The 27,103-nt window shown below is 48.9% G+C and overlaps 11 protein-coding genes across 11 annotated transcripts, besides 1 other annotated feature; 5 read left to right on the top strand and 6 right to left on the bottom strand.

Moving 5' to 3' along the window:
- Window positions 1-1,058: 1,058 nt before the first annotated feature.
- Window positions 1,059-2,341, top strand: FPSE_01312 (uncharacterized protein; the record flags this gene model as incomplete). The annotated part of the gene is made up of 2 exons (XM_009254432.1): window positions 1,059-1,265; window positions 1,322-2,341. 2 exons carry the CDS (start codon window positions 1,059-1,061, stop codon window positions 2,339-2,341), a joined length of 1,227 nt encoding a protein of 408 aa, XP_009252707.1.
- Window positions 2,342-3,576: 1,235 nt separating this feature from the next.
- On the bottom strand, window positions 3,577-4,728 carry FPSE_01311 (uncharacterized protein; the record flags this gene model as incomplete). The annotated part of the gene is made up of 3 exons (XM_009254431.1): window positions 3,577-4,152; window positions 4,210-4,481; window positions 4,542-4,728. The coding sequence occupies 3 exons, from the start codon at window positions 4,726-4,728 to the stop codon at window positions 3,577-3,579; spliced, it is 1,035 nt and encodes a 344-aa protein (XP_009252706.1).
- Window positions 4,729-6,680: 1,952 nt separating this feature from the next.
- Window positions 6,681-7,707, top strand: FPSE_01310 (uncharacterized protein; the record flags this gene model as incomplete). Its single annotated transcript, XM_009254430.1, has 4 exons — window positions 6,681-6,828; window positions 6,895-6,947; window positions 7,022-7,176; window positions 7,287-7,707. The coding sequence occupies 4 exons, from the start codon at window positions 6,681-6,683 to the stop codon at window positions 7,705-7,707; spliced, it is 777 nt and encodes a 258-aa protein (XP_009252705.1).
- A 999-nt stretch (window positions 7,708-8,706) lies between these two features.
- On the bottom strand, window positions 8,707-11,578 carry FPSE_01309 (uncharacterized protein; the record flags this gene model as incomplete). Its single annotated transcript, XM_009254429.1, has 4 exons — window positions 8,707-8,907; window positions 9,008-9,094; window positions 9,203-11,125; window positions 11,180-11,578. The coding sequence occupies 4 exons, from the start codon at window positions 11,576-11,578 to the stop codon at window positions 8,707-8,709; spliced, it is 2,610 nt and encodes an 869-aa protein (XP_009252704.1).
- A 1,473-nt stretch (window positions 11,579-13,051) lies between these two features.
- FPSE_01308 (uncharacterized protein) lies at window positions 13,052-13,408 on the bottom strand (the record flags this gene model as incomplete). The annotated part of the gene is made up of 2 exons (XM_009254428.1): window positions 13,052-13,157; window positions 13,224-13,408. The coding sequence occupies 2 exons, from the start codon at window positions 13,406-13,408 to the stop codon at window positions 13,052-13,054; spliced, it is 291 nt and encodes a 96-aa protein (XP_009252703.1).
- Window positions 13,409-14,415: 1,007 nt separating this feature from the next.
- On the bottom strand, window positions 14,416-15,225 carry FPSE_01307 (uncharacterized protein; the record flags this gene model as incomplete). Its single annotated transcript, XM_009254427.1, has 1 exon — window positions 14,416-15,225. The coding sequence occupies one exon, from the start codon at window positions 15,223-15,225 to the stop codon at window positions 14,416-14,418; it is 810 nt and encodes a 269-aa protein (XP_009252702.1).
- A 526-nt stretch (window positions 15,226-15,751) lies between these two features.
- On the top strand, window positions 15,752-16,250 carry FPSE_01306 (uncharacterized protein; the record flags this gene model as incomplete). The annotated part of the gene is made up of 2 exons (XM_009254426.1): window positions 15,752-16,010; window positions 16,072-16,250. The coding sequence occupies 2 exons, from the start codon at window positions 15,752-15,754 to the stop codon at window positions 16,248-16,250; spliced, it is 438 nt and encodes a 145-aa protein (XP_009252701.1).
- A 255-nt stretch (window positions 16,251-16,505) lies between these two features.
- On the bottom strand, window positions 16,506-17,720 carry FPSE_01305 (uncharacterized protein; the record flags this gene model as incomplete). Its single annotated transcript, XM_009254425.1, has 1 exon — window positions 16,506-17,720. The coding sequence occupies one exon, from the start codon at window positions 17,718-17,720 to the stop codon at window positions 16,506-16,508; it is 1,215 nt and encodes a 404-aa protein (XP_009252700.1).
- A 560-nt stretch (window positions 17,721-18,280) lies between these two features.
- Window positions 18,281-22,437, top strand: FPSE_01304 (uncharacterized protein; the record flags this gene model as incomplete). Its single annotated transcript, XM_009254424.1, has 2 exons — window positions 18,281-18,551; window positions 18,605-22,437. The coding sequence occupies 2 exons, from the start codon at window positions 18,281-18,283 to the stop codon at window positions 22,435-22,437; spliced, it is 4,104 nt and encodes a 1,367-aa protein (XP_009252699.1).
- Window positions 22,438-22,652: 215 nt separating this feature from the next.
- On the bottom strand, window positions 22,653-24,030 carry FPSE_01303 (uncharacterized protein; the record flags this gene model as incomplete). The annotated part of the gene is made up of 4 exons (XM_009254423.1): window positions 22,653-23,038; window positions 23,087-23,795; window positions 23,853-23,957; window positions 24,022-24,030. 4 exons carry the CDS (start codon window positions 24,028-24,030, stop codon window positions 22,653-22,655), a joined length of 1,209 nt encoding a protein of 402 aa, XP_009252698.1.
- Window positions 24,031-25,234: 1,204 nt separating this feature from the next.
- Window positions 25,235-25,260: a microsatellite.
- Window positions 25,261-25,365: 105 nt separating this feature from the next.
- Window positions 25,366-26,804, top strand: FPSE_01302 (uncharacterized protein; the record flags this gene model as incomplete). The annotated part of the gene is made up of 4 exons (XM_009254422.1): window positions 25,366-25,514; window positions 25,562-25,660; window positions 25,713-25,762; window positions 25,810-26,804. The coding sequence occupies 4 exons, from the start codon at window positions 25,366-25,368 to the stop codon at window positions 26,802-26,804; spliced, it is 1,293 nt and encodes a 430-aa protein (XP_009252697.1).
- Between the last annotated feature and the right edge of the window lie 299 nt (window positions 26,805-27,103).

Raw genomic sequence — 27,103 nt, 5'->3', positions numbered from 1 at the left:
ATTAGAAAGGGCTCCATCAAGATCCTGTAGAATCCCCCACGCACCTACGTCCAGCGCCATTCGCCAGGGTTCTTTTCTGCTTGTAAGTGCCGTATTGGTGCACAGCTTTTATGGCCCAGACTTTAATTTACGCTCCACGATACACGGGCATCTTGGAGAGACGAGCGGCTGAGTAAGTAAATGAGAGTTGCTGAGCATACTAAATGTGATTCATCCTGCATGCTTTGAACTTCACTGTTCATTCTAAGAAGTGTCAGGTTGCTTCAGTGAATAGAACTACATAAAGTTTTCCAGATAGTTCTATTAAACGTTTTGTCTTCAAATTACCATGGTTTACATATCATTCAACCCTTCCTGCTACCTTGGTAGGTACTAAAGGTACCTAGGTAGTAGTTTGTTCTAGCCAGGAACAGTAGGGATTCTACCTTGTCTGTAGGTAGAGAAGCCATCGATGCCACTTCAGACAGGTACAATGTGTTAGTTCACTCGCTACCAGGAAACCTGCAGCTGACAGCCAAACCTACTACCTGCCAGCCCCACTGCATGCATACTGAAATTACAAAATAATCCTTGCTTGAGAAAAGCTTCAGCCTTGGTGCTTGATGGCATCTGCTTCTCATATAAAAGAGCCTCAAGAAGGTCTCGCCATTATGTAGGATCCAGCAACGGAGCTACCTACATTGGCGGAATGATTTTAGTACGCCCGCAAGGTGCGTCGATTCTGACCGCCCTCGGCACCGGCCGTGAGCTGTCCTCTGCTCCACACTAGACACGCTCCTTCTATGAAGTTGACTAGACTAGCCAAGGCCTCCGTCGAAACAAGCCAATTGCCGAACATTCGATTCTGACTATCACCCGAGTTCTCAGTTGTTCTAAACCTTCCTTTTGTTGGACCCTGGCCTCATCCATCGTGTGGCCTCATCCGAAACGCCTGATCGTCGTCTCTTTTTCTTCTGTTTCCTTCTTGTCCGTCTCGTTCTCGTTCTCGTTCTCGGCCCTGTGGCCCTGTTTTGCCGCTATCTCTTCCCGAATCTTCGGGTCGAATATATAATACCGTCATGGCTACCAGACAACCAGCTCGGCGCCTTGCTACGCACCTTGCTTCTCCTTCTGTACGCTTCTTACGAACTCAATCTGCCTCTACGAGACGCTGGCTGTCTAGTTCCGCCGGTCCTAAAGCTTCTCGATCATCTTATTCCAACTACTCCCCGCTGTGGCTCGCTGCTGTCGCCCTTGGTGTCGCCGCCCCCTTAGCCTACAAGATGGTACCAATTCCTTCCTAACCATTAGGAGAGCCAATCGCTGAACATAACACTCTCAGTCTGATATCGAACCCATCAATGCCGATCCTTCAACCCTGGCCGACCGCGATGCCCAGAAGAAGCGCGAGTCGGGTGTTAACGAGGACTCACCCATGCGACTGCGAATGGAAAAGTTTATTCGGGAGCAACAAGCCCAGATCGTAGCCGAGCTTGAGAGACTTGACGGCAAAAAGTTCCGTAAGGACGAGTGGGAGCGTCCCAACGGTGGAGGCGGCACGACCTGCGTTCTCCAAGAAGGAAATGTCTTCGAGAAGGCTGGCCTTGGTGTTAGTGTTGTCTACGGCTCGCTTCCCAAGCCTGCCATTGAGAAGATGCGAGCCAACCACAAGACAATGGATCCCAACATGGAATCAATCGACTTCTTTGCCGCTGGACTCAGCATGGTTCTTCACCCTTATAACCCTATGGCCCCAACCGTGCATCTTAACTACCGATATTTCGAAACGGCGAACCCTGACGGTACATCTCAAGCTTGGTGGTTCGGCGGCGGTTGCGATTTGACACCATCATACCTCTTTGACGAGGACGCTATTCACTTTCACAAGACAATCAAGACCGCTTGCGACGCCCACGACAAGGAATACTACCCCCGATTCAAGAAGTGGTGTGATGAGTACTTTTTCAACAAGCATCGTGGCGAGGCACGTGGTATTGGTGGTATCTTCTTTGATGACTTGGACGAGACGGAGCGCGATCGCGAGAACACCTTTTCGTTCGTCCAAGACTGTCTCAAGGCGTTCCTCCCCTCCTACATTCCCATCATTGAGAAGCGAAAGGACATGCCTTACACTGAGGCAGAGAAAGACTGGCAACAGCTTCGACGTGGCAAGTACGTCGAGTTCAACCTTGTCCACGATCGCGGTACAGCATTCGGACTTAACACACCCGGCTCAAGGGTTGAGAGTATTCTCATGAGTTTGCCATTGACAGCTGGTTGGAAATACATGCATGAGCCTGAGCCCAAGAGCAGGGAGCAGCGCCTTGTAGATGTCCTCAGAGATCCCAAGGAGTGGGTCTGAGATACGCGCCTTGTATTCAAAACAGACGGATGCATGTTAGAGCATGAGGCAGAGCGATTGTTTAGTGTATCATATGTGAAAATCATAGATAGGGACACCGGTGGCGGTGTAGGCTACAAAAAGCAGACAGCAAATATGTCTACTGAGACGCTACAAAAAATCGAAATAATTTAAAGAAGCCATTAATAACTGTTTTTCGCGGAAATGCCAGCCTTTTGATAATGAAGAAGAGGTGGTTTTTTGCGAGAAACTTTGAGTTTTCTCAGAGTCGTCACCAGCGTGGAGAAGGGCATCTAAATGCCTAATTTCTTTCTTTTACAACCATCGACATGCAAACCCGCTCGACTCGACGGCAATGGAGCCTCTTCCCTCGCATCGCGAATTAATTACAGACCTCATATGTTCCATTTCGGCCATCACACCATCCACGGCAGATGGCATTTCATCTACACAGCCGCCTCGAGCTGCTCAATCGCCCACACTTTCACCACTCCAAGCAGTCTCTCCGTCTAAACGGCCTCTACTTTTGACTCTTCATGTATTATTCCCGACCCTTTTACTTCCAGCCCTAGATCTTCTCGATCGGGGACTCGTCGCCAGGCTAGTGGGCAATCATGAACCTCACGACGGCAGTCCTTTCGACATGATGAAGAACGACGTATTTCTGGTCCGTTCACTTGCTACGACAATCTCACGCCGCTCTCGCGACGTCAATCTATCATCTAAACGCTACATCGTCCATCTCAACGCATGGAATTGTTCATGCGCAAGCTTCACATTCGATGCTTTCCCCGCCCACCCTATATCGACGGCAGACGAAGCACAGCAGGTACCCTCCGAAGAAGGGCTATGGTCTTTTGGAGGCACGAGTATGGAACTAGAAGGAGACACACCGCCATGTTGTAAACATTTACTCGCCTGTTTGCTTGTGGATAAGTGGTCAGAAATGCTGGGCATGTATGTTGAGGATCGGGTTGTTTCAAATGAAGATATGGCAGGTATCATTGCGGACATGTGAAAATAAGTCTTAGCAATACCGAAAAGCTCGCCCGTTTGAGGCAACGTCTGGTATGTATTATCCTCGCTTCATCCTCTAAAAGTCCAGTTTGATGTAATCAATGTACAAAGGCGCTCTCGCCTTAGCCTTTGGCCAGGATATCGCCTTGGTTTCCTCCGGACGCCAAAGAACCTCAGTCCAAGTCTAGTCCATCTGCTAGGTCTTTTGTCTTCATAGTTTATTTCTTGGTCTCCTTGTTCTCCTTATCCTTCTCACCACCTTCCTTGGCTTGAGTGTTTGCGCCATTTGTGCCCTCCTTCTTCTCATCCTTGCTGTTGATCTCCTCCTTTTTGGCCTCCTTCTCCTCTTGTTGTTGCCTGTTTTGGATCTTGTTCTCGATAAGATCGTGGAAGGCTGTGATGGCACGGATCAGACTGCTCAGGTAAATAGCCATAAGCTGGTCGTTGGTCTTGACACTCATCGCATATGCCAATTCGCCGCCGCCAGACTTGCCATCTCTCTCGGGCGTGGAGAGATTGGGCAATAGGTTGAAAACATCCTGAAGGTTTCCAAGGATCGCGTGGTTAACGGGTAGTTGTTTGTCGAGGACCTTCTGGAGGTATGCGCCGATGTCTCGCAGGCGCAGGTGTAGACCCTGAAGTGATTGCAACTGGTTTGTGACTCGTGTGGATAGTGTCCCCGCAGCGACATCGCGAATATCTCTTAACAAGTGCTCGACACCAATTTCTTCTGCCTCCTCGGCCTCGATGACGGAAGGAGTGTGGACAAATGTTCGTGCGGTGGTTGTGCCGTCCTAGTGACCGTTAGTGGTTTGATCATTGATTGTGGCTAGTATCAGTTGCCAACGTACGTCCTTGATTTCGTCAACGGCAAAGTAAGCATCTGTAGGCACTCCTGACTCCTTGGGCTGGACATCGACAATGACAAGGAGGGGGTTGGGTGTGTAGCGCTTGAAGAGTTCATTGATCTCCAAATCAGATGCGCGGAGCTTGGGACCGGTGTGGTACCATCCTATAAGCTTCTCTCGGGCGTTGACTTTCTTGAACATATCGTTCATTGATTCAACGTAGTTGTGATCAAGGAACCATACCGAAGGGTCCTTGTCATCCTCCTCGAAAGGAACTGCAATCAACATTGTAAGCGCCGCCCAATTTGTGGTCTCATGGCATTAAGATAACACACCAGCAAAGCTGTTTGACACTCTCACATCGTTTCCGTCATTTTGTCCCAGGAGAACACCGACGACTCGTCGCTTTGTCTTTGTGGAAACGGTTCGATTGTAGTGGTCGACGGCGGAGAGAAGCACGAGGGGCGCAACGGTGACGTTTCGGGTGACGAGGGAAAGGGTTTCTGCCGTTGTGGTAGGCATCGTTGCTTCGTAGATGGGTATTTGATACAACGAATCCTATCTAAGGTAGTTGAGAAATCAATGCGCAATCTTAGTCGTGTAGGCGCGGTAAAGTCGAAAACAAAGTCGTGATGTGGTGTTGATGCAGTGATTATTGTGGCCGCACGTACGTAGTCTTGAGGCTGCCTTCTTGGAGGGAAGCTTAGCTCCCGATTGGGCCAGGCACCTTGGAGACTTCAAGCTCGAGCCTTGGAGTGCCACATCACGTGTAGGCAGCCACAGTTCAAGGCCGTGCCACATTTGAGGTTCGAGCAATTGCCTTAGTACTACGGATAGAGGTACAGATGAGAGCAGACGTCCCTTGACAAGAACAGCTGCACTATCTTTTTTTTCTTTTCGTTTTTTTTCTTTTGGTCCAGTCGTCTTTTTTACAGTTCTGAGTTTCACTGACGTCACCAACCTTTGGGGATCTAACATAAATACGTGGGTCAAAACAACCTACCTCAAGTACAACTTCACTTTATTAGGCAAACAAGTGCTTCTTGGCTCATGGGACCATTGATATACTAGTGTTTGTGAAACTCACGATATCATGTCGAGATTCGAGGTGCGATATAGCATGGCTTGATCTTCCACTTACGGTGAGCGAACGATCATGGATGAGGTTGGCATCCACTTGCTTAAGTCCTTGGCTTCTGGGTGTTTCCAAAAGGACAGAAAACGGAGACTAACCCATGTTGATGCCGGCTATTACCACCTAGATACACGTGAAATAACTAAGACCATAATAACGATACCCACTACTATCTCAGGTACTAATGGGACCAGCATCAAATCATATAAGAGCAAATAGGTTGTTGTTCGCGCAAACCAAAATATGACGGCGAGGTGTTGATGGATTGCCGGGGATATTTCGGATCAAAGGACGTTGATTCCGGATTCCGAACTCGCTGAACCTCGGCCCCGATGGCCGATAGACTCCTGTTGCGAATGTGCTCTATCTCGACGATATACCGCGGATGACTCCGGTCTGTCACGGCCATAACGTCTTGTCGCCTTGGTCGGGTAGACAAAACGGACGTGTTCCGGACACAACGATTGTTGGGAAAACATGTGTTTTGGCTACCTAGTAGGTACTTAGATGTTACCCTAGGTCCTTGTTGAGTTTGAGTAAAGAAAAGATGCAAGGTTTGGTCGGAACTTTAGACGAATATATCATCCACCTTGGCAATTTTGGAGAGTACGGTACTCAGTAATACGATATATTTACTAATTGTGTCGGTTTCTGCGTGTCCCACATGTAATTTATATAGCACTCATGTAAGCCAAGCCGCAGTCTGTGGTCTGCATTTGATCTCGTTACGAACAGGTGGTAACAAAATGTAACGCCGCGGCTGTACCGAATACCTTGCCTTGGCGGAGACTATAATTCATAGCTTCTTTTTTGTCAATTAAGTTACCTAGTCTAGTACCTACCTACCTCTGCCAGCATACATCTCCAGCCAGCATGGCTAGCTCTCTTGGTAGCTTTGTGTGGTATTCCACATTCTTATACATATTCACAATACTTCACTCTTCTCCATCTTGCAGTAACAACCAAGGCAGGAGAACCAGGCAGTTAAAGTAGTAGGTGGTAGTATCCCCAGCAAGTTTTAGTATCCATCAATTAGGCCCGTCGAACAGGGGTATGCCCCCATCATCATCGCTCCAGCAGAAATAGCCCGCATTGAGCCAATCACAGTTCGTTAAAGCTTCTCCCCCAAACCTCCCGTCCTCCGGCTACGCACTCAAGATTTCCCAGTCTTGACTTTGTTCTTCTCTTTTTTCACTCTCTTCTCTCACTCTATTTCCTCGGCCTCGCACCAAAGAACAAAGCCTGTCGTTAATACAGCCTTTGCCTCTCTAGATCTCCAAAGATCCTCGCCAGTTCCTTACCAAACCAACTTCCAATTCCACCTTCCGCAACCGCCAAGATGGGTTTCATCGAGGACGAGCTCAAGCAGCTTAAGGATGTCATCAGCACCATCGACACGCGCATTAAGAAGCTCGAGGCGCGAGCCACCGGCGGTCCTGTCTCTACCGACGAGATCCGAATGATTCTCATCGGTCCTCCTGGTGCTGGTGAGTGTTTTTCTGCGCCGCAATGCCGCAACGCCGCCAGAGTGCTGTGCTAACTTTGCTTCACAGGCAAGGGTACGCAGGCCCCCAAGATCAAGGAGCGCTTCTCGTGCTGCCATCTGGTATGTCGATTCTTGTCGCGATCCATTGAAAATCGAAGGGCGATCTTTCTAACACTGGGGTTTTCCTTGCGCAGGCTACCGGTGACATGCTGCGATCTCAGGTCACTAAGAAGACCCCTCTCGGTGTTGAGGCCAAGAAGATCATGGATGCGGGCGGTCTGGTCAGCGACGAGATCATGATTGGCATGATCAAGGAGGAGCTCAACAACAACAAGGAGTGCCAGGGCGGGTAAGTTTTATACCTTTTGGATTTTTGACCGCCTCACATTTTGTGCTCGGGAATCTCGATCCTACGTCGGTAATCTGCAAAACAGCAGAAGCTAACAATTCGCGCTGCAGCTTCATTCTCGACGGTTTCCCCCGAACTGTCCCCCAGGCCGAGGGTCTCGATGCCATGCTCGCAGAGCGCAAACAGAAGCTCCAGCACGCCGTCGAGCTCCAGATTGACGACTCTCTGCTTGTTGTCCGTATTACTGGCCGATTAGTCCACCCCGCTTCCGGTCGCTCATACCACACCACCTTTAACCCCCCCAAGGAGTACATGAAGGATGACATTACTGGCGAGCCTCTTATCCAGCGAAGTGACGACAATGCCGATGCTCTCAAGAAGCGGCTTGTTACCTACCACAAGCAGACCAAGCCTGTCGTGGGCTACTACCAGAAGACCGGTATCTGGAGCGGCCTCGACGCCAGCCAAGAACCTGGTCAAGTGTGGAAGAACATGCTCAAGGTTCTTAACGAGAAGCGAGGACAGAACTAAAGTGTTTCCTAGGGCGGGCAAACTGCCAACAACCGCCTTTGATTTGGCAGGCACCAAGACGATTACTGTGTGAAAATAAAAGCCAGCTCGTCTTGGATATATGAACGGTATGAAATGTAAACTGGGGAGGCGGACGGGAGAATGGGCAATCCAATCTTCCAGGCCAAAGAGGCGTTAAAATGGTAGAAGGTTTGTCTGCGGTCTTGTGGCCATTTGTGGAAAAAGCTACCTACTTTGGACGACGATCAGCCATGTATCAAAATGTCTTTTACAATAGTTTCCAACCAACAAAAAGAAAGTTGGCTTACAAGCGTTAATTCGTCCTGGCTCGCACGATCCTCGGTTGCATTATGAATATGAAACCAACCCCAATACTTAGCGAAGCACCCAACGTTTCTGTCCATGTTATTGTCACAGAACGCGATGTATGTATTCCAACTGTTACGTGCCAACTAAACGTTGGTTGCCACCACATGGGTTTACAGATTTATGCAATCCACAAGACAAATACAATTCGTATCAATAACTAAGCTCATGTCTATTGGACCATATGAAAAGCCTTGAAAGAAGACTCCTGGTCCTATCTATAGCAGTCATGTCGTAAAATGCATTTCCATGAATGCAGTAATTCTCCTCCCAGCCACTAATCTACCAAACAATGACGCCTTTTACGAAACTCCCTGAGCTCCCTCGCAATGCTTCAAAGACAAAATCATGAAAGAGCAGAATAGTACTGCGCTGGATATCCAAGGCCAGGTCCTTAACGGTAATAATGTCGGATCAAGAAAGAGAAGGAAAAGTGATCTTGTGTGCCGAATGAGATGAGCCAGTGGCGAAGCGAAAATATGAATAGCTGATGGTCGATAACGACAGACATATCATAGAGGTTATGTCATGCAGCCAGCCAGGGTGTACAGCTTGCTGGGCCTTATAATGGACAAGAGGGGGTTTTCTCACCCCGCAAGTACCTATCGCTTTGGGGTCGCTGACAGGGGAAGGTCAGTAGAGGTAGAGCGAGTCGCGGAAGCGCAACTGACCATTGACCATCTGCCTCTGCTTGTTAAGCCAGCTCCGTGGAGCTTCGTGCCGTCGTTGCAAAACGACATGGTTACTTTGAAGCCGGCTTGTAAGATCATACCAAGCTGATGCAATGAGAGAGTTCTCCCTTTCGAGGTTCCGGATAATTTCATCACTTGCGGCCTTTGGTCACGGATAGTCAGTAGAGGTTTCAGTCACGATAAGAAGTAAAACGTGGTTCAAACAAGGTGTTGTTGATATCTACATAGGAGCGTGTACATACCTTTTGTGCTGCCACAGCCTCGCCGTCATGGGCGGCCTTCAACTTACGTTGTAGGTCAATCCTTTCTGTCTCCGATCGCTCCAGTTGCTAAAACCAATTTGTCAGCCAAGATCGTTTCGTAGACGAATTTGTAAATCCCCTTCGCTTGAAGGGGAGTTGAGGCAGATACGCAGGACAGGGCATGGTCAATTCTACCGCTCGAGGAGATGGTATTGTGGCCATGTTTGCGTCCTTGCACCCAAATTCTACTAAGGAATGGCAATCATCTTTATCTTCCTTGGACGATTTGCTGTCGACTGGGACCACTTGGTCGTCCTCATCGCCGTGGACAATTGCATCGTAGAAAGCACTAGAACTCACCTCACGGATTTCTCTGAGACGATTTCGTAGTTTCTCAATCAGCTCACCCTTCTTGCTGCCATCGGGCGCATCACCGTCACCACTACCGGTGATATCTTGCAGCTCCCTGCCCTCTTCAACCTCCTTGCGCAGCTTATCTTTGGCAAGAAGTGCTTCGACAAGTTGGGTCTGCTGAGCATCTCTCTCCGAAGTACAATAACTGAGCTGTTCCCGAGCATGGTCAAGCTCAGACTTGAGAGATGAGATGATAACCACATCGGAGCTCTTGATTTCCTTGATAGCATCGGCGCCTTCTTTGTCAAGCGCAGAAAGCTGGGCTTTGGCAGCAAGAAGTTCGCGACCTTGGTCAGCAACCTGAGCAGAGAGATCTTTCTCCCGCTTCTTAGACTGTTCCAGCTCAAACTGGCACTGCATGAGTGTTTGCTTGATGTTAATAAATGCTTTAGTCCTGTAGAAGTCGGCAGTAAGTATGTGTGTTCCTTCAGGTGAGCAAGCATCGTTGATGGCTTTGACTAACCCTTCGCCGGTCATGTTGTTGATCAGAGCCTCCATTTGATCGTGAAGAACAGCATGCTTTTCGTAAACATCGTTGTAGTTCTTCTGAAGATGAGCACGCTGCCTCTTCTCTTCGTCAAGCTCCCTGCGGAGTGGAGCAGTATCTCCGGAACCAACTGTACTGCGCAGCAAATCATTCTCGGCCTTCAGGCGGGACAATTCGAGGGGAATGTTCACTTGGCCTGGCTGGGTGTCCTCGTTAGCTGCGTCGTTAAGCTCATCCTCAAGACTAGATGCCATGCCCAGCGCACCAGGCACTGCATTTTGAGCGCCTTCGCCGCTCTCGAGCTGCTCCTGGAGATCCTTGATGAAGTTTTCATCATGGCTTTGTCTTGCTCTCAGACGAATCACTTCGTCCTCAAGCGCCGCGATGTCCTTCATTAGCTGGTTCTTCTGGCTGCGTTCGTCCCATAGATGCTGCTCGGACTGAGTAATCATTTTGGTCAACTCGTCTTCTGCTTTCCTGGTGCGAGCGCCTCTGTCCTGATCATCTAACAGAATTCTGATCTGATCTTGTAGCTCAGTCTTCTCGTATTGGAGGTTCTGAACTTCTTTGACAAGATGCTGTTGGGACTCGAGTTTCTGCTTGTACCGCTCTGCGGTATTGGCCTTCTTCTCAAAGTCCTCGGCTTTGTGCTTCCACTCGGTCGCTTGGTCTTGAAGCTCCTCAGCGTATTTGCACTTGTCCGTCAGCTTTATCACTTCGGCCTCGAGTTGCGATTTGATGCGCTCATCTCTGCGTATCGTTTCTTCATGTCTGGAGATGAGCTCCATTTGATCATGTACCTGAATTTCCAGGTTCTTGATCATCTCGGCATTGTTAGCACCATCTACAGTGGCTTTTCGCAGAACTTCGAGCTCTCGGTCATTCTTCTCCTTTTCATATCGAAGTTCTTCGTGACTTGTTTGAAGATGATCAAGTCTTGTGTAGTAGTCCGATAGCTGCCTCTTGGTCGATTCGAGTTGTGACCGCAAGGCTGCATTCTGCTCCTCGACAAGAAGATCAATGTCTCGAGCTTCCATGACAGATTCGATAGCTTCCTCAACTTCTTCATCTCCTTGTGAGTCGTTGATATCTTGCTGTATGGTCTGGATGATTTGCATAATCTCCGCCTGCGTTTGCTTGTCGAGGCCAGTGACTCGGGGGATATAGTGATTACGTTGAGGGCCTAGGATAACAACACCTAGCATAACAGCCAGGATCTGAGTAATTAGTTTGCGATGCCATACGTGGAGATGGGCAAAAGAAAGGGTTACCTGGCTAATTCCCTGAGCATCAGGGTTCTCAGCAATGGCATGGTAATCGAACTTCTTGGCCTGGCAAGCAAGCTCGGGGACGGAACGTCGAATGTAGCGGAAAAGGCCCTTGTAGATGTTCTGGATATTGCGCTTGTGATTCAGGTGTCGGGAGGTGTTCGAACTTGTCTCGAGCGCGGATGTGTCAAAACTGGGATCTAGCTGATGTAGAATCAAACCAAGTGTGACGCCGTCGACGAGGTCTTCGTAGGATTCTACCATTCGTTTCGGTTCGAATACTCGCTTGATCTGAGGTGTATCTTGGGTGAGCGGACTAGAAGACGGTGTAGACGGTGTTAAGAAGACGGGGCTCACGGCTTTAATAAGCGCAGTCTGCGCAGCAGGACTGTAAACTGTCATTTTGATAGATAATTCGGCTGAGGCCAAATTGAGGTCGAATTGGGTGTTTGTTCAAAAAGTTGCGGTTGGAGGTGATAGTGGTGGTGGTGGTGGGATTATAGGGAGTTGCGTCGCGTGTCTCAAATGCAATGGTAATGATTTTTGAAGAATTCAACGGCATGTCGAAGATGCGAAGGTCAGGTATTTTAAAGGGAATTGTTATGAGAACTCCCAGAACGAATGTTCCATTGTTCTGCGTTTGTCGAGGTGATGTTCAGTCTGAACTCAAGGTCTAAGAGAGCATTGTTCTTTAACATTCGGCAAACGTTGGGCCCTTGTTGGCTCGAGCTGTTACTGTCTATCGGCTTATCGATTTCCATGACAGGGGGCATGTTCAAAGCAGGGGCCCGCCCGCTCTCACCAGAGATTCATTGAATAGCGTGCTTGAACAACCAATAGCAGCTTTGTGGGAATGAACAGAGATATGTCTTTTTGTAATTGGAGGAGTCGCGATATAAACATTGACAACTTGCCTGCGTAGCATTCAGGACAGAGTTAACCTCCTGCATTCTGCATTCTGCATCCTGCAACACATTGCTTGGACTTGACGGTAGTCTTCTAGCCACCAACCGGTGTGTATAGCGAGCGGAGCCCACGTCTTCTGGCTGTAGAAAACTTGCGACACCATGGCTTTGGTACAATCTTTTTAGCATTCTCACTACTAAGGTTAGTAGATACATAGGTAGCAGTTACTGTCTCCTTTTTTAATAAAAATCACCCAGGACAGCATATTGCGACAACTTGCACGTTTGCGTGATCATGAAATTGACCCAATTACAATATTAACTATGGCGTTGTAGCGCAAATGTAGGCTCCATGTGGCTGTCTACTAAGCTAGAGGTGTCATTTGAGACACAAATTGTCACAAGTGCAATATACCGACTACGTAGAACATTAGGAGCCTGCTATTGCTTACTACCTATGTACTTACAGAGAGAACATGCCCAAGCCAGAAACAGAGAGAGCTATGATCGTCAAGCAACACTATTCACGCACCAAACAACATTCTAACGATTCGTCTTGTGGGGTACTGCAAGATGTAAGTGAGGATACCTTAGTACCTTAGTAGTCATGGTTCAGCCCTGCCCGTTACATAGGTACTCTGGATTGCTATGCTAACCTGCAGAGCATCGATCGACTCATGAGGCCAAATGCTAGTATAATAACCGTCATGTGTTTAATATCATAAAAAAACAGAGATTTAACATCAATGACAAATGTCTATTTCACCCTGTCAAAGGCGTGCAATGATAACAATAATATTTTGTCGCATAGCGAGTGTTCTCCTTCAAGCATTCCCGTCGCTCCTATCCTGTTAACGCCCGAATCAAGGATATCGATGTTCCAACAACTGCCATGAAATATGGTCAGTTCACTTCGAAAGACTTGCTGTCATTTCGTCTTTGAATCGCAATGTGTACTACGGCGCAGCCCTTAGTCCGTCGTCACAACCTCATCCTTCTCGACACGGATCTGATGGTCCTCGTGGTTGATCTGGACGATCTCGAGCGCCTTCTCAGGCGCGATTACGGAGAAGCCCCTAGTCGACATGTTAGTGTCAAATCGCCATAGTGCCAAAAGGGCGGGGGAATCGGTGACTGCTTACTTGATGATTGAGTAAACATGTGTGATCTTGCCGCCAGCCTTCTTGAGAGCGTCTTTGCACTCTTCGACAATGGAATCAGGTGTGGACTCGTCCTCGAACCAGACGATGGCAGACTTCTTCTGATCAACGGCGAGGACGCCGGGAACAACTGCAAGCGCAGCAGCGACGAAGGGGAAGAATCTCATGCTTATGATAGTGTTGTCGACGACTTTATCGAATAAAGATGATCGGCGTCAAAAGTGATGATATTTGCGACAAAAGTTGGTTTGACGTTAAAGTGTGGAATGATGGTGGTTAGAGATGCTTGTTGCGTCAGATGCGGAAGGCGACGGGATGGTTTGAGACCTTATATGGCTGGCGGATGGCGAGGCCCAGGCCTGCTAGTTTGCTGCCCGCATACCAAACCACAGGGTGCTGCATAGACTTCGGGGATCACTCCACTGTAACAAGTTAAAGCAGTCCCCGTGGTACATGGCGCAGTGACCAGGTGCCGAATTGGGCAGGTCGCCCACTCGCTTCTCCCAATCGCGTTGCTGAGAATGAGGGTACCTGAATTAGGCTGGAGGACAGCTTACGGCACTCTGTACATTGTCCTACAAACGGACAACTGCTAACCTACGTAAATGGCGGGACAAGCGATCATGAGTTTAATGCAGAGAGACACTCTTGGCTGCTACTGTAAAACTTCGAGAGCCTCTATATTGGGAAACGGCCGAGCATGACGTTTTGTCGGCCCTACTTCAACTCACACTGACAAGCAAAGACTTGATTTTCCCACACACATACTATGCGGGACGTTGCAGCAGCATATCCCTTCCATTGGACAACTTTCATAGCGAGTCGATAGCGCAACTCTGTGACAGAGCTCATATTCATGTGTCGTCATTGAGTTGGTCTGCAGTTTGTCTCTAGGCCTCAGCCTTTGCCTGCCTCCACACCATTATGTCCCAAATGTAAAGTCATGTCGGTTCTATATCTGCCAATCAGAGTTTAGAAGTACAGTGATAGCGTCAATGCAGTATCAAGTGTTAATCACAACGAAGCTGGATGATCATGTTTATTCAGGACCTATTCATTCTATAGCCGGGTAATTTCTCCCTGGTCGTGAAACGCCGTGAATGCTCGATAAATCTCGCCTAACTCCTTGCAACGCCGAACTCGAAATGCCGATGAAATCACATGTACAACGTGATCATGCTCTTGCGCCTCCGGGAATACTGTCGTTCTCGCTCCAGACTTCCTTGCTCTCCTGTTCAACAGCTCTCATGGCGACAGCAACATCTTCTAGCCGTGTTACAACGTCGATGACGCCCTGGTTGACTCGTTGGAAATACCGATCGTTGGCTTCCCGTCGTTTCCTTGCCAGAAGAATGTCCACTTCTGTCTCCTCCTCGAGCTTGTGACCCAGTCTCTCTATCCCAGTGCCGCTGCTGTTGGGCCGCGAAATGCTGCTGCTTCCAACTGCACTCCTCTCGGTGCCTTCAAAGCCAGACTTTGATGTGTCTCCCAATGCACCCTTCAAGTTTCGAACTTCGGATCCGGTAGCAGACCCCACATGATCGAGCTGTGCTGTTTCTATAACATCGTCTGCTTCACTTCTTGCCCAGGCTTGAGCGAGGGCGATTTGAGCGGCTCGCAGGTCAGCCAGTTTTCTGTCATGATCTGGGCCAAAAACATGAGTCCCTCCAGATGCTGACAGTTCCACTTCTTCCAAGGTAGCTTGCATTTCGGACCATAGGAGATCAGTACGATCGCCGGTAGCGCGAGTGCTCTCTGCAGGATACAATCCAGCACGCTGAGGGACAACGGTTCCGGAACGTCCAGACTTTACAGATGGCGCGTACTCGACATTTGCTCTCAGGTTTGATTGTTGTCCGATAAAAGGAACAGTCGGTGGATGTGTATTCGCCAAAGAGGTGCTTGAAGCTGAAGGGGATGGATGCAAAAATAAAGAAGGGGGCGGATCTCGTTGCCGGCTCACCGGTCGAATTAAATGAGACATTATGATTTCAGAGGCTTTTCGAGTTGTTGTTTGCAACGCGTGAATACCAGTATAGAAAGAACTACTAGTCTACGTCTTGCTTCATTCCAAACGGGGTATCAAAACGGTGACTGACACGACCCTTGCGCTGCTTTGAGTCTGTCCCAGAGTTGCATAGAGACAGTAGCAATAGTACAATATACTCCATATTCCTACTGTACTCGAACTTTAAAACATCCACATCAAGTCCATCGCCATGGAAGAGCTCCCGCTAATTTAGCGGGGCACCTCGAGCCATCACTTGCACGTGACCTGAAATCCGAAATTGGCGAGTCCGATTTCCTAGGGCCACCAAACCCTACCTGGAATTTTTGCTTGTCGTTTGTTCAACTTTCCGCAGCCCAGCAAATTACCATCACCAACCCGTCGTCGATACACAGACAGATCCGGTAGGTACTCCAGTAACCCAGCACACTCTCCCAGCAGCTCTCGATCGCCTTGAACTTTTATTTTCGCATCGACAGTCGACTAACAACTTGAAGCAAAAATGGCTGGAGGCAAACCCCGTGGTCTTAACGCCGCCCGTAAGCTGCGAACAAACCGAAAGGACCAGAAATGGGCCGATCTCGCCTACAAGAAGCGTGCCCTCGGTACCGCTTATAAGTCCTCTCCTTTCGGTGGTTCTTCTCACGCAAAGGGCATCGTCCTCGAGAAGGTCGGAGTCGAGGCCAAGCAGCCCAACTCCGCTATCCGAAAATGTGTCCGTGTTCAGCTCATCAAGAACGGAAAGAAGGTCACTGCCTTCGGTACGACGAACCCTACCTGCTACGAGAGATGAAGGACGACTTGAACTAACCATAATTCTAGTCCCCAATGACGGTTGCTTGAACTTCGTGGACGAGAACGACGAGGTCCTCCTGGCTGGTTTTGGTCGCAAGGGCAAGGCCAAGGGTGATATTCCCGGTGTGCGATTCAAGGTCGTCAAGGTCTCCGGTGTCGGTCTGCTTGCTCTGTGGAAGGAGAAGAAGGAGAAGCCCCGTTCTTAAGCGAAGAGCGCGTGGATGGAAACAAAGTCATATTTCGACACGTGGAGTCTATTCGGATTGCTTGCATCGACATTACGGTTAGGGATCTGATCATGGGAGACGGGTCTGCAAAAGGAAAATAGATCACAAAGTCTTCGACGAACAAATCATGACGTGCACGCTGCGTGACGAGGAATCCCGGGTATTGATCCCACATCTCCATCATGACATTTTGGTACAATTGTGTTATACACTGCTACAGCTCTTCTCTAATGCTTAGCTCTCTGAATTATCTTCCTTGGATGCTTCGGCATATCTAATAGCATAGTCTGCACCCAGACCTAGACTGACCACTCCGCCAGTGATCCAGCAGCCATTGATAAACCACCACCAGCAATCCTTGACGTCTTTGAGATTGACTCGCTTGATCATAAGGCCAAGCGTCACCATTGCACCTCCACAGCTTCCGATAAAGAAAGCTGGCCCAACACCTGCTGCGTACCCAGCTGCAGCGAGGAGTGAGATCTGTGCAGCCGCCAATCCCGTTAGCACTTGCTTAGTCTCGGCATCATGTTTCAACGCAATGCTCTTGATCCCTGCCTTGACGTCGTCCTTGATATCCATGTGAGCATAGATCATGTCGTACAGCACTGTCCATGCAATGTTGGAGGCATATAGACAGGCTGCGGCAGTCAGGGCAGGTGTATGTGATAGCAAGTCAATCCCAAGTGCCGGGAAACCCATGATTGCTCCCCATGAAAAGGTTAGGCCAAGGACTGCTTGAGGGTAGTATGTGACTCTTTTCGCCAAAGGATAGCTAGCCACCAGAATCAAGCTAGGGACACCGTAAAATAGACAAGGCAGAGGAAATTGCAGCAATATTCCCAGCCCGGTGAGAAGTTGACATCCGGTAAAGACAAGCCCTTTGAAAGGAGTAATGGCGCCACGAGCAATGGGTCGGAGTCGAGTTCGCGATACATGTGGATCGAGGTTTCGGTCCCATAGATCATTGATGGTACATCCAGCTCCTCTCATGATAAGAGCTCCGGAGAAGAAAAGGAGTGAAGTTCCAATGACGGAACCTGGACTTGCCATTGGCATGGCCATTGGAGCGGCCATAAGTGTAGAAAAGAGACATGGAAAGAAGAGGTAGTAGGTGCCTGCAGGCTTGTCAAGTCGGATGAGCTCAGCATAGGGGACCCAAGTTGGTGGCAGCTTGGAAAGTAGTCCTGTTTCAGGCGGTCTGTAAGGTGCTGGTGCTGTTGTAGCTGTGGGTGAGTCTAGATCTTGTGTGGCCACGGTTGAGGACTGAGATTTGGCTTCGTGGAACGCAACAGCTCGCTGAGTGTTATGCCATGGTTGCCTCAAGGCTTTTGAAACATGAACAAGAGAGGGTCGAGCTGGTAATTGCCTGTGAACTCTCAACGCTTGACCCGAGATCCCTCGACATTGAGCCCAGGCCGAAGCCCGAGGGAGTGCATTTAATCTCATGGATCAAGCAAGGTCTACGAACCTACAGGAATAATGAGAATACCATCTAGCAATTGCCGTGGAAAGTCGTATAGCTTACCACAAAACCCGCCGGATACGATTTGATCAGAAGGATCCAAATGCCAGTCTACTCAAGCTTTGATTCTAACAAGCTTGAATACAAAAACTCAATTATAAAGCGAATAATCCTTGCATCTCTCTTCCTGGACCTTAGTGGAGTGAATTGGCCAAGGTTGGAAGGGATGTGAAATACGGGTCTGTCACGTGCAACGCTTTCGTCTGCCTTTGCACTTTTAATTGGTTGCGCATTCAGTCAAGCTTGTGACGCGACTAATCGCAGGTCGCATCCCCAAACACTTACCTATTTACCTTTCGACGAATACCGCCAGCGAATATTCCGCATCGAATGGGCGTGGTCTAGGACGAACGGCTTTTCGGCCTACTTCCTTGCACCAAAAGAACTTGCCATACTCTCCACGATCGGAACCTGTTGCGATATCGTCTCGAGCACAACCCCACTATAGCTATGCTCACGCGTAGCACTCCAAAAGCTCGACACAATGCCGACCTCGCTGCATCCGCAGGCAAAATTCGATCCTATACCACCTGATATAGACTTGTATAGTCTAGTAGACAAGACCTCTAACTTTCAATGGGTCCAGCGCGTTTCGAGAAGCCAAATACGCAACCTTGGCCAACAGGAGTTTGAGAAGCTTGTGTTAATTCACGTTATCATTGGCGGCAAGCCTCTGATCATTGACGGATGGGATGGAGTTCTCCCAAAATCCCTTTTTGATGTCGCTTGGTTAGAAAAGACACATGACAAGACACGTACGTTACTTCATTTCCTGAAACTGTTAGAGCTGCTAACGCTTTGTCCACAGAAGAGAATGTGAGAGACATCGCCGCTGGGGCCGACATCCCTATGACGATGGGCCACTACCTGCGATCAATGCGACAACTGGCGAACCAGTGGACCCCCACCAACTTCCGCGACGAGCGACGACAGCGTCTCTACCTCAAGGATATCGACTGCCCTCCAGAGTGGCATGATGCGCTACAAAAGGTTATTCACCCGAACCTGTTTTACCTAAACGAGAATGCCAGCGAGGCCGGAGGCTCACACCAGGATGAAACAGTATTCCGCGATGAAGCTGCAGCAGCACCAGCCGGTGATCTGATGTCAAGCTTGCCAGAGGAGATGCGCGCCCAAAACCTCATGTGTTATATTGGACACGAAGGTACATACACCCCAGCGCATCGTGAAATGTGTGCATCCCTAGGCCAAAATATCATGGTGGAAGCCTCCGGCGACGAGAAGGGTGAGAAATCAGGCAGCTCGATATGGTTTATGACGGAAAGCAAAGATCGTGAGGTTGTGCGCGAGTACTTCCTTTCCATGCTAGGTCACGATATCGAGATTGAGAAGCACTTTGCCCAAATCAACGCGTGGAAGAAAGCGCCTTTTGATGTATACATTGTAGAACAGAAAGTCGGCGATTTCATTCTAATTCCACCCCTGGCAGCACACCAAGTTTGGAATCGAGGTACTCGAACAATAAAGGTGGCATGGAATCGTACAACTGCCGAAACTCTTGAGATGGCTTTGCATGAAGCGCTTCCAAAGGCTCGCCTTGTCTGTCGTGATGAGCAGTACAAAAACAAAGCGATCATCTTCTTCACTTTACAGAAGTACTACCGTCAGCTCCAAAAGCTTGAAGAGAATGCAGAAATGACTTCTATGAGCTTTATGGGTATTGGACAAGACATTCTCAGGAGCTCGCCTCGTGCCAAGCAACTTGCTGGCGACTTCAAGAAGCTCTTTGCGCTCTTTACCGAAATTCTGCTTGACGAGATGTTTGCATTCAAAGAAAAGGAGGTGGAGTTTATTGAGTTCGATTCTTGCATCACTTGTTCATATTGCAGATCCAACATCTTCAACAGGTTTCTGACATGCAAGCACTGCACCCGCATGCTCGTCAACGGTGATGAGGACACATACGATGTATGTATGGAATGTTACGCCATGGGGCGGTCTTGCGCTTGTCTCTCAGGCTTGCAGTGGTGCGAACAATGGACGTGGACTGATTTGGTCAATAATTACGAGGACTGGCGCTCTATGATTATCAAGAACGATGGGTTCGTTGACTTTGAGTCTTCGCCGCGGCCTCTCGAGATTGCCCGGCAGCGTTCTGCGAAGAAGTCTCTGGCACAAATTTGTCAAGAAGCCTTGAGAAGGAGACCATGGAAGGATATCACCCAGCCGGAACGTGAGCTTACACCAAGCGAATCAGAGCCGGAAGTTGATGGAGAAGGAAAGCCCAAGAAAAAATACAAGAGGAAGAAGAAACGAGGAGAGCTTCGACGATGCCATGTATGCTGTCACAAGGACTACGCTTACCGAGTGCATCAATGCACAAACCCTGGCTGCACCGAGTCTTACTGCTATGGCGTCCTTTACAGAGCTTTCGACATGTTACCACAAAAGGTCCTGGAGGATGAGCAATGGCAATGCCCCAAGTGCTTGGGTATCTGCAATTGTGGTTATTGTCGCCGTGTGGGCAATACGGACCCTTACACGCCGAAGAATACCTTGCTAGGACATGATACACGTCCGATCGCTGATGACCGAAGTGTAGAGGCGCTTGTTGATTTTCGTGTCCACAATCTCTCATGGCTCAAGGCTGCTGGGGAGGAAAGCCGTAGTAATAACAGCAAACGGATGAAGAGATTACGAGAGCAAGCCGACACCGCAAAAGCACAAGATATCACAGAGCAAGAAGAGGCAGACCAAGCACTGCAAGACGACGATGAGGCTCACGAAATTAATGGTGTGCATGTATCCAGCATGAACGGTTATGGGGATCAGAGCCATGTTCTCGGTGGCCAAGGCGATCAGCCCATGACTGACGGCAATGCTCAAGGATCATTACCGCGTTACCATGAAGCAAATGGCGAACAAGTTGACCAATCCATGGCTATGGATATTTCCCAATTGGAAGATGTGGATGCATCCTTATACCCGGATCCTTCATTGGTGGCTCGACAACGTATAGGCATGGGCTATTATGAGCCAGATGATGCACCGGACAGGATTCTCTTTGATCCCTTCCAGGCGCCTTCTGAAGAGGCCATGCGACCGTCCGAGCCGGATATCCCCGAATTTGTCAAGAAATCTATTCGGGCGGCCAAAAGAAAGGCCAGGATAGAGAATGAGGATCCAGACTTTACTGTTGGCAAGGGGCATCACAAAAAGCCTCGTCTTGCAACTGAACCAGAAGTAGACTTTTTGGACAGTATGGATCCTGCTTTATTCAGCGGGCCGCCCACTGCCCCTGTAGCTGTCATGGATCAACCTGGCCAAGTTGATAAGGATCAAAGCGTGACACAAGATGAAGCAACCGACAATAATCGGGAGGCATCAGATGAAAATCCAGCTCAAGCTCCACCTAAGAAACGGGGTCAGTTGTTATTTGACGCGAACGAACCCGAGCTTAGGCACGCCAAACCAATAGCATCTTATGTTGAAGCTGAAATGGATTCCGATGAGTTTGAAGAGGAGCAAGTCAATCAATCAAAGCCTCCTCAAGGTGACGCAGTCGGAGCCAAGAAATCGGCTGTTGATCTAGCTGCTGATGCAGTTCGTGCTCTATTCGGAACTCCCTCATCCTCTAATCCACAGCCCTCTATCGAGGCGGACCCAACCCCTGGGACCGGGACTAAGACTCCTAAACGACGTGGACGTCCGCCCAAGAATGCATCCTCTGCCACGCAGTCCACGCCTGTCGGTTCGCCCCAAAGTTCCAAGTTCGGAAAAAAAGGCCGGCCTAGAGGCCGACCTCGAAAATCACTTTTATCTCTGGTTGCAGCTGTTGACAACTCGACCGATATCATCGATGAGTCTTCTCAAAACCAAGACAGCGATAGTGACGTTGAACATGAGAAAATGGTTCGTGAGTTGGAGGCTAATCTCGCTGCAGACTTGACTCAAGGTGCTTCGGGGACTACAACAGAGTCTATTCAGCCTCGACGCCGGGGAAGACCAAGGAAGTCTGGCGTGACTACCATCGCGGCAACTTCTGCCCCTACTGATGTATCTGAAGAAGACGCCAAGGAAGAAAGTCGTATGTCCAGGTCTACTCGTCGCACGCGACGATCAGAGGGTGCTGTCAACAAGCCCAGTCGACCATCCATCTCACCTCCACCGCCAACGGCTGGTGGGGCAGGGACGCATCTTATGTCTATGGCTGAGCGAATGGCACTCAAAGGAAAGAAGTTCAAGATTGGCAAACGAAAGTCAAAAGGCGTCTCTGACAGTGCAACTCCCACACAATCAGAAGCCACGACTCCCACACCGGGCGCTGAGGCTCCCATAGAGGTGGCTGACGAACCAGTTGCAGATGATCAAGAAATGGCCTCTCATGATCCGAGCCCCGAGAGCTCGTACACTGGTGGACAGTCGGCTCAAGTATCTTCGGACAATGAGAGTTCGCGAAGTCCTTCACCGCCCCCTCCCGCCCGACGACCCGCACAACCAACCGTGGTCCGGATTGGTGACACAGACTCGGAGGCAGGGCAGAGTGACTCCATGACAGGATCAGACTCAGATAGTGACGGCGACATTCCTGCAAGACAAAATTCTGGCCGAGGGGGTGGTTGCGGTCGTGGTCGTGGGCGTGGCAGGGGGAGGCCAAGGGGCAGCGGAAGAGGGCGCTAAGGCGTGCGGAACATATGGAGCATTTTGATTTCGTCAGTACATTGACACCTATCAGGAGGACACGATGGACTTTTTGGCAGTATATATCCTCATTCCCCTTCATCAGAAACTAGCTATGCACACAATAATATTTCTAACATACATTCATGGCTATATTCCGCTTTACAGTCTACATTGCTGTGTGAGTGTACTCTTGTTGATAAGTTCGACCAGTATCATGAGTGTAGTAAGCCCAGCTTCTTCTCCAAATCATGCCATCGCCCATTTCGCTTGGGATCTAGTTTTCTCAGGTGGCTCAGCCAGGATGCGACCTCGATCTGTTCCTCAGACCCAAGCGGCTGCCCACTGAGTTGAGCTAACGTCATCGCATATTCGGCAAGAGCTTCGTAGATCCTCTTGACATTACGGTAATCTTCTAACAGGTCTTTGATGTTGGTCATTTCGCGCTCAAGGTATAATTTGCGGTCATCTGTCGTTAGGTTTGGGGCTATTTGCCGACTGGATGTTGAATCGGCCAAGTTCAGGACGAGGAACTGGTGGTAGTACCATAATGACTCATCTTCAGGTCCTACGTTCAGACCTTCGTCAACAAGGTCAAGTTCTGATCACAAGTCAGCGATGTTAAGTAAGATGCATTTTAAAGACAGACCTTGGTCCAGGAAGGCTTTGCGTGACTCGTCGTCTGCATTGCGCTCATTGAGTAGCCTTGTTATAAGCTGACTGCGATTATGCCACGCTGAAAAATTGGAGAGATCATCGTGGATCTTCTTAGTAGTATATAAAAACTCGGGTTCAACTAAGCTCTGGCCATTCAATAGAGGGCTTTCGAGCTGCGCTACGACGTGGCGACGATAACCCCAAGCGTGGAAATTGCGCCGGTCCTTGGCGAGCATCTTGCTAACGAGGCCCAGCTCCTCCTCCCAAATACGCCGGGCTATGGATACATCGAGCCTTTCGATTGCACGGTCAAGTGTCCAGAGCCGATAGTTCCATATCCAGTAGCATTTGGGGAACTCCATCAGAAGGGGGACAGTAAAGGCCAGCTCGGCACGGATGACTTCGACATCAGCACCGCTGTCAGCTGTTATACCAGTCTTCCCAGCTGTCAGGGGGTTGGGGCGTGGCGGGGTCTCGGTCGAGGATGAGGGCGACGAAGCGGCGGAAGAGGTTATGAGAATGTCGGTCGCTATAATATTCTGCGACGCCTTCGAGGGCGGCGATCCATCCGACGGTCTGGATAACAAGCCAGAGATTAGACAGCGCCTGCGGGCGTTCCATATCGTGTAATATTCTGGGTTGAGACGTAGGAGCTTCGAGGTGAGCTGGAATGTCTCTGGTCCGTAGTAGTTGTCGGATATCTGCTCGCGCGTGTGAGAAAGAGCGTAATATCCCTAGCATGCAGACGTGGTGCTGACCTTCTCGCGAATTTGGTCCTCGAGATTACGGTACTTTTCGATCTTGACCAAGTCCTGTTTGCGCTGCTCTTCTGTCCGAGACCGCGCAGTGCGGGCTATGCCGTGCTAGAAGCCTTGCAATCAGCATCAGTTACAGTAAACGTGGGGTTCGGGAAGGATGGAAACTAACACTGGCCATATTGAGGCGTGTCCGATTAACAAACTAACTCTGGGAGTTGCCAGCAGTGATGATCAGTTAGATGCGTAGGTTTGTAACTTCACTGCTGCCCGTTGGTGAGGGACGTGATTCTGACCCCACGTTATGTACAAGTGTAGGGTATCTACTAAGGTAGTAACATGACGTGGACCACCAGTACCTATTTACATGAATATTACCTAGGTAGGCCTTGTGGCCTCTCAACTCAATATCATATATAATGTTTGTTACAAGATAGTCATGGACTTTGTTTCGTGTATGTCAGATACTCCAGTGTTGTCGTCCGTCCAGTGGGTGATTGTAGACACAAGCATCAAAATTCCAACAGGTTTTCATAGCAGTGAAATTTAGACACAACAGAGTAGAGTGTAAGTGCACCATTTCATCAGTAACGGTGGCACGTCTCAAATATCGTCCCCGACAACACGTCTCAATACAAGTGAATAGTGTCTTACTTGAATTAGATGTCTCGCAGTGTTGCGTTTAAACCTACCATTATCACCGAACTCGAGCGCTGCACAAATAAGAATAGCACAACGGCTGTCATCACATCAAGGCTAAATTTGATCTTGTGACCATGGAGATTCATCTGGATGTACACTTAATCGAGTACGAATTCCTTTTTTTGGGTGGACAGACTTCTAAGCTGAAACCTGCAGCTGTAACCCCCAAGAAGATTTAAGTATAACGTGTCGAACATGGAAGGCCAATCTCGAAAGTCTTTGTGGTTGTGATACAAAATGAGTTCTGTGATTCTATTCACGCCTGTCGTCAGTTCAGAAGAGTCTCATCTCTCCCAGTCTTTGCAGATGTGGGAAAAGGAAGCCTAGGACCCTGTAAATGTAGATGTCGTTGCTCATCGTAAATAATAACAGTTGGTAGAAACCGAAAAATATCTGTTTCACGATGTTTTATGCTGGTGTGTTGCAGTATTGACTGACACAAAGGACAACATATGTGATGCAGCGACCTTCTGTAGGTATTGAAGAGGACATGCTGCGCTGGGGTATTGAGTACAAGGCGATTCCATCAAGCGAAAGGAAATATGGACGGTCTTGGTGCTGTTTACGGCCTTGAATCTCTGTACAAGCGTTTGTTGCAGGTAATTACCTACCTCTAGTAGGAGGTAGGTACTACTCAGGGAATATAGAGCATATATACTCCTCTTGTGCCTTCCATCTTTTGATCTTTCCTTCCTTCCTTCCTTCCTTCTCTCTTATCTACTGCCTCTCTTTCTTCAAAGTGATACTTATCCATAATCTTCTTTTTCCAACTTCAAATCTACACAGTCTAAAAGTTTTGCGACCAAAGAAAAGGATGTGGTTATCTGTTCGCCGAGCGCTGGCAGCTGTTGCCATCTCTCAGGCTACCTTGTGCCTTGCACTTCTCCCTAAACTACCACCTTATACGAAGGAGATCGCGCAACAATCCAAAAGTCTTGTCAATGCTGTTTATTTCACTAACTGGTTTGTGGAGTACTCTAAGACCTAAGGCCTCGACTGACATGATACAGGGGCATCTATGGAAGGAACTTCCAGCCTCAAGATCTTCCAGCCTCCGAGATCACGCAAGTACTGTTTGCCTTCTTGAACGTCAAGCCTGACGGTACAGTGTATGTATGGCTAGGTAGATCACGCTCAAATATATGCTTACGAGAGACCTAGGTACACAGGAGATGCATATGCGGACTTAGAGAAGCATTATCAAGGAGATCGTGAGTTGATGCCCCCTATCCTGTTTCAATATCTAAACAACAACAAGGTTGGGATGACCAAGAAGAAAACGCGTATGGATGTGTGAAGCAGCTCTTCCTGTTGAAAAAAGCCCATCGGCATCTCAAAGTCATCCTGTCCATTGGCGGATGGACTTGGTCAACCAACTTTCCGTCTGCAGCCGGCACTCGTGAAAACCGCATCAGATTCTCCAAGTCGGCTGTCACTTTGATGAAAGACTGGGGATTCGACGGAATCGATCTGGACTGGGAGTACCCCAACGATGAAAACGAAGCCACCAACTTTGACCTACTACTACAGGCTGTTCGAGATGAACTTGACTCGTATGCCAGCCAAAATGCACCCGGTCATCGTTTCCTTCTTTCCATTGCTGCACCCGCTGGCCCCGAAAAGTACAAAAAACTCCACCTTAACAAAATCAGCAATATTGTTGATCAGATCAACATTATGGCTTACGACTACTCAGGGAGCTGGGACAGCGCCAGTGGCCACAATGCGAACTTGTTTCCCTACAAGGCCAGCGCGAATCCATACAACTCTGACAAAGCCATCAATGACTACATTGATGCTGGTGTTCCGGCAGAAAAGATCGTACTTGGTATGCCTATCTATGGGCGCTCGTTTGAAGGAAACCTGGGCATTGGCAAATCCTTCAGTGATGTTGGGCAAGGCTCTTGGGAAAGGGGCGTTTGGGACTACAAGGCGTTACCCAAGCCTGGCGCAGAGATCAAGTACGATGAAGAGGCCCAAGCTTACTATAGCTACGATTCTATCATGCATGAGCTGATCTCTTACGATACACCAGAAGAGGTTGAGAAGAAGGTGGATTACGTTCTAAAGCATGGTCTAGGGGGGAGTATGTTTTGGGAGGCCTCAGGAGATAAGAAAGGCAACGAGTCGCTTATTGGTACAAGCTACAACTGTCTGGGGACCTTGGACGAATCCGAGAACTGGTTGAACTTCCCAGATTCAAGATATGCAAACATTGCTTTGGGAATGCCTGGTCAGTGGGCACAAGTCTGATCGAGTGTTCCAGCATGCCCAGGTAGCTCAGTAGCTTTACACTGTTGCTCTATTCAAGGGTAACAGGAAAATTGGGAGGCAAGACTATGGTGTAAGAGATAAATAAACTTGTACTAGATCCCAAACTGCCTACCTACAGTAAACCGACTCGGCCATTTTAACTTCCATGTTACCGGAGTCAAGTTTTCAGCTGCCATGATGCATGTGTCTGACTCCAATTTCTGAGCAATATAATAGGAGAGCCAGCTACTAACATGGTTTCATCGATTTGCACTTGCCGTGTCGGCCATACGAACGGA

This window comes from Fusarium pseudograminearum, chromosome 3, assembly GCF_000303195.2.
Source record: "Fusarium pseudograminearum CS3096 chromosome 3, whole genome shotgun sequence".
Taxonomy (NCBI): Eukaryota; Fungi; Ascomycota; class Sordariomycetes; order Hypocreales; family Nectriaceae; genus Fusarium; species Fusarium pseudograminearum.
This window is presented reverse-complemented; position numbering and strand designations above follow the sequence as displayed.